General features: G+C 51.8%; 1 protein-coding gene across 1 annotated transcript in view; it reads right to left on the bottom strand.

Moving 5' to 3' along the window:
• Window positions 1-6,115, bottom strand: part of AMN (amnion associated transmembrane protein) — a 45,072-nt gene that overhangs the window by 5,266 nt on the left and 33,691 nt on the right. Inside the window, exons 7-10 of the mRNA XM_040332718.1 lie at window positions 5,964-6,072; window positions 4,342-4,424; window positions 1,425-1,611; window positions 1-132 (exon numbers count right to left, since the gene is read on the bottom strand). The exon at window positions 1-132 is cut by the window's left edge and continues 43 nt beyond it. Of these exons, the coding sequence (XP_040188652.1) occupies window positions 1-132; window positions 1,425-1,611; window positions 4,342-4,424; window positions 5,964-6,072 (511 nt within the window). The remainder of the gene's footprint in view (window positions 133-1,424; window positions 1,612-4,341; window positions 4,425-5,963; window positions 6,073-6,115) is intronic.

Here is a 6,115-nt window from a genome sequence, read left to right as displayed (position 1 = left end):
GCGACACGAAAAGGACGACACCCCCCAGGACAATGCCGGTAATGCCGAGAGCAGACAGCGGTCCTTTCTGGGTGCTGGTCGAGGCGCCGGTGGAAAAGTCCATTTCTGCCGTTGTAATGCCGAACGATTGGCCTGTATGGAAGAATAAACGTGTGCCGTCAGAAAATTCAAACATTTATCCCATTACTACCATTGTACCGTATTCATCATTTCACTATTTTCTGGTAAAGTTCTGTTTCTCACAGAGGCAACTCAAGTGGACCTACCGCGCCTTGAAAAAGTATTCATACCCAGGGGCGTACCTAGAGCATTTGGCACCCGGGGCGAATCCAATATCTGGCACCCCCCCCCCACGTTAATATGTAAAAACACCCCCCCTGCATACCTCTGCATCCTTCAATATCTTTTTGTTACTACTGTGTACCCCTCTCCACAACTGCACCTCTGGACCCCTTTACATTACACAGCACCCTGCACCTCTGGACCCCTTTACATTACACAGCCCCCTGCACCACTGGACCCCTTTACATTACACAGCCCCCTGCATCACTGGACCCCTTTACATTACACAGCACCCTGCATCACTGGACCCCTTTACATTACACAGCCCCCTGCATCACTGGACCCCTTTACATTACACAGCCCCCTGCATCACTGGACCCCTTTACATTACACAGCCCCCTGCATCACTGGACCCCTTTACATTACACAGCACCCTGCATCACTGACCCCTTTACATTACACAGCACCCTGTATCACTGCACCCCTTTACATTACACAGCACCCTGCACCTCTGGACCCTTTATATTACACAGCACCCTGCATCACTGGACCCCTTTACATTACACAGCCCCCTGCATCACTGGACCCCTTTACATCTCACAGCCCCCTTCACCTCTGGACCCTTTTACATTACACAGCACCCTGCACCTCTGGACCCTGAGTACCCATGGCTTCTCAATCTCAATCCCCAGGGAGATTACAGCGGGTGATAAAACCCCGCCCCCCCCCTGATATCACAGAGGACCAATCCCCAGGGAGATTACAGCGGGTGATAAAACCCCGCCCCCCCCCCCCCCCCGATATCACAGAGGACCAATCCCCAGGGAGATTACAGCGGGTGATAATGTACCTTATGGAGTGGAGCATTTTAGAGAGTCTGTGTTAGGCCCCTTTCACACTACTGCGACTTCAATGTCGCGTGATTTTACCGCGATTTCAGGGAATGCCCGTGTAAGTGGCATCAAAATCGGACCAAAGTAGTGCAGGGACTGCTATAAAGTCGGATCGACTTGAAGATGTCCCAATATGAATGGTCGTCATCGGAAACGACTTGTCATCACAAATCGCAGGACAAGTCGTAGAAGTGTGAAAGGGGCCTTGGGTAGAGTCCTGCTCTAGGGTAACATTTCTTCCACACTTACCGTGACTTTGAATGTCTTCCATGATGTCATTTGCCAGCTGCAGGGCATCCATTCCAGCATTGGAACCCGTCTTCTCATCAATGCACACAACCTGAATCCTGGGCTCGGAGCTCAGAGACTTTCCGCCCATCGCTGACGCCAAAGGCTGCACCTTAGAAATCGCCAATTTCACCTCCGAATATTTGGCCTGTGGATAAAACATCGGAAACCTCTTTAGTGTTTTTTTTTTTTACACAATGCCCATGTAGATGTGCAAGTACCAGTGACTATGAGGTGCAAGGTCCTATTTGATTGGATTATAATCAGAGGCGGCTCTTTAATTAGGTGGTCGCCTAAGGCCTCACACTCACAGGGGCCTCGTGGCTGCCTAACTTACCCAATGCATTACCCCAGTTTTGAGGGACAGGGGACGTTAACACTGCTGCGCTCAGGCAGCATTAAGAGCCCTGACTCAGCAGCGGGACCACCAGCGTCCCTAACAACCAGTAAATATCGGTGACACCACCCCTTGTGACTCAGCGTGCCCTCAGTCAATGACGTTAGGGGACGTTGCCCTGTCTATGGTCACCCATAGTGAGACCTTGTCCCATCTGCGGTCATACATAGCAATATTTTGCCCTATCCTTGGTCACCCATAGCGAGACCTTGTCCTGTCTATGGTCACCCATAGCGAGACCTTGTCCTGTCTATGGTCACCCATAGCGAGACCTTGTCCTGTCTATGGTCACCCATAGCGAAACCTTGTCCTGTCTATGGTCGCCCATAGCGAGACCTTGTCCCGTCTATGGTCGCCCATAGCGAGACCTTGTCTCGTCTATGGTCACTGATAGCGAGACCTTGTCTCGTCTATGGTCACTGATAGCGAGACCTTGTCCCGTCTATGGTCGCCCATAGCGAGACCTTGTCCCGTCTATGGTCGCCCATAGCGAGACCTTTTCCCGTCTATGGTCGCCCATAGCGAGACCTTGTCCCGTCTATGGTCGCCCATAGCGAGACCTTGTCCCGTCTATGGTCACCAATAGCGAGACCTTGTCCTGTCTATGGTCACCAATAGCGAAACCTTGTCCTGTCTATGGTCACCAATAGCGAAACCTTGTCCTGTCTATGGTCTCCCATAGCGAGACCTTGTCCCGTCTATGGTCGCCCATAGCGAGACCTTGTCCCGTCTATGGTCGCCCATAGCGAGACCTTGTCCTGTCTATGGTCACCAATAGCGAGACCTTGTCCTGTCTATGGTCACCAATAGCGAAACCTTGTCCTGTCTATGGTCTCCCATAGCGAAACCTCGTCCCGTCTATGGTCGCCCATAGCGAGACCCTGTCCCGTCTATGGTCGCCCATAGCGAGACCTTGTCCCGTCTATGGTCGCCCATAGCGAGACCTTGTCCCGTCTATGGTCGCCCATAGCGAAACCTTGTCCTGTCTATGGTCTCCCATAGCGAAACCTCGTCCCGTCTATGGTCGCCCATAGCGAGACCCTGTCCCGTCTATGGTCGCCCATAGCGAAACCTTGTCCCGTCTATGGTCTCCCATAGCGAGACCTTGTCCTGTCTATGGTCACCCATAGCGAGACCTTGTCCTGTCTATGGTCACCAATAGCGAAACCTTGTCCTGTCTATGGTCTCCCATAGCGAGACCTTGTCCTGTCTATGGTCACCAATAGCGAAACCTTGTCCTGTCTATGGTCTCCCATAGCGAGACCTTGTCCTGTCTATGGTCGCCCATAGCGAAACCTTGTCCTGTCTATGGTCTCCCATAGCGAGACCTTGTCCCGTCTATGGTCGCCCATAGCGAGACCTTGTCCCGTCTATGGTCGCCCATAGCGAGACCTTGTCCCGTCTATGGTCGCCCATAGCGAGACCTTGTCCCGTCTATGGTCGCCCATAGCGAGACCTTGTCCCGTCTATGGTCGCCCATAGCGAGACCTTGTCCTGTCTATGGTCTCCCATAGCGAGACCTTGTCCCGTCTATGGTCGCCCATAGCGAGACCTTGTCCGTCTATGGTCGCCCATAGCGAGACCTTGTCCCGTCTATGGTCGCCCATAGCGAGACCTTGTCCCGTCTATGGTCGCCCATAGCGAGACCTTGTCCTGTCTATGGTCACCCATAGCGAGACCTTGTCCTGTCTATGGTCACCCATAGCGAAACCTTGTCCTGTCTATGGTCGCCCATAGCGAGACCTTGTCCCGTCTATGGTCGCCCATAGCGAGACCTTGTCTCGTCTATGGTCACTGATAGCGAGACCTTGTCCCGTCTATGGTCGCCCATAGCGAGACCTTGTCCCGTCTATGGTCGCCCATAGCGAGACCTTTTCCCGTCTATGGTCGCCCATAGCGAGACCTTGTCCTGTCTATGGTCGCCCATAGCGAGACCTTGTCCCGTCTATGGTCGCCCATAGCGAGACCTTGTCCTGTCTATGGTCACCAATAGCGAGACCTTGTCCTGTCTATGGTCACCAATAGCGAAACCTTGTCCTGTCTATGGTCTCCCATAGCGAGACCTTGTCCCGTCTATGGTCGCCCATAGCGAGACCTTGTCCCGTCTATGGTCGCCCATAGCGAGACCTTGTCCTGTCTATGGTCACCAATAGCGAGACCTTGTCCTGTCTATGGTCACCAATAGCGAAACCTTGTCCCGTCTATGGTCGCCCATAGCGAGACCTTGTCCCGTCTATGGTCGCCCATAGCGAGACCTTGTCCCGTCTATGGTCGCCCATAGCGAAACCTTGTCCCGTCTATGGTCGCCCATAGCGAGACCTTGTCCTGTCTATGGTCACCAATAGCAAGACATTGTTGCCCTATCCTTGGTCACCCAAAGCAATATATTGACCTGCATATGGTCACTCTAGAGAGATTTTTTTTTCCTAAGCGCAGCACGCTAAAGGGGGCTAAAATAAATCAGTTACAATGACTCTATACCAGGCTGAGGAAGCTGTGAATGAGTCGGCTGCGGTACGTCTCCAAGTCAAATTCTGACGTGTATTCCAGTGAAATGATGGCACCTGGAGACAACAAAATAAAGGATTTTACTTATAAAGTACAGTGGAACCTCGGATTGCGAGTAACGCGGTTAACGAGCATTGTATTTAAAAAAATCCTAACTCGGTTTGCGAGTGTTGACTCGCAAAACGAGCAGGATTTAGGCCAAAGCTGTGTGCAATACCGCGTTTGACCTAAGGTGGGGGGGGGGGCGCCGGAGCCGATCGGTGCTGTTCGGAAATGCATAGCTCAGCTGACCTCGGCAAACCTTGGGAACGGAGTCTTTCCGATGTTTGCCGAGGTGTCCTCGGGCCTTTCCAGCCGTTTCCGAGGCTCTCCGGCGCCCCCCACCTCTGGCCGCCCACACATATGATGGATACGCCCACACATATGATGGATACGCCCACGCATACGATGGATACGCCCACGCATACGATGGATACGCCCACGCATACGACGGATACGCCCACGCATACGACGGATACGCCCACGCATACGACGGATACGCCCACGCATACGACGGATACGCCCACGCATATGATGACACGCCCACACACACAATGGATACGCCCACACATATGACGGATACACCCACACATATGATGGATACGCCCACACATATGATGGATACGCCCACACATATGATGGATACTCCCACACATATGATGGATACGCCCACACATATGATGGATACGCCCACGCATACGACGGATACGCCCATGCATATGATGGATACGCCCACGCATATGATGACATGCCCACACACACACACAATGGATACGCCCACACATATGATGGATACACCCACACATATGATGGATACACCCACACATATGATGGATACACCCACACATATGATGGATACACCCACACATATGATGGATATACCCACACATATGATGGATACGCCCACACATATGACGGATACGCCCACAAATATGACGGATACGCCCACACATATGACGGATACGCCCACACATATGATGGATACGCCCACACATATGATGGATACGCCCACAAATATGACGGATACGCCCACAAATATGACGGATACGCCCACAAATATGACGGATACGCCCACACATATGACGGATACACCCACACATATGATGGATACACCCACACATATGATGGATACACCCACACATACGATGGATATGTCCACACATACGATGGATACGCCCACACATATGATGGATACGCCCACACATATGACGGATACGCCCACAAATATGACGGATACGTCCACACATACGATGGATAAGCCCACACATACGACGGATACGTCTACACATATGATGGATACGCCCACACATATGATGGATACGCCCACACATATGATGGATACGCCCACACATATGATGGATACGCCCACACATATGATGGATACGCCCACACATATGATGGATACGCCCACAACATGAGCTGGAGGATACAAGGCAAGAGTTTGCAATGATTTCCGGAACGATTGGGGAGCGATTGATAGGTTTTAGGGACTATTGAATGTGATAAATTTTAGCTATGCCCGGAACCCCGCTTTAAGAGGCTGTAGGACCACCTACCGCAAATACCGCAGCAATGTCCAATCGGCTTGAGAGGATTGGCGCAGGACGCTTCGGGGCATTTGTTCTCCAAGTGCTGCAGCAAAGCTGAACATATTTCTTGCTGCACCTTTGAAATAAAAGAGAAAAAACATCTAAATGTGTATTTTGTC

Source organism: Rana temporaria, chromosome 13, assembly GCF_905171775.1.
Source record: "Rana temporaria chromosome 13, aRanTem1.1, whole genome shotgun sequence".
Taxonomy (NCBI): domain Eukaryota; kingdom Metazoa; phylum Chordata; class Amphibia; order Anura; family Ranidae; genus Rana; species Rana temporaria.
The sequence above is the reverse complement of the archived record's forward strand: the minus strand, read 5'-3'. Positions and strand labels throughout refer to the sequence as shown.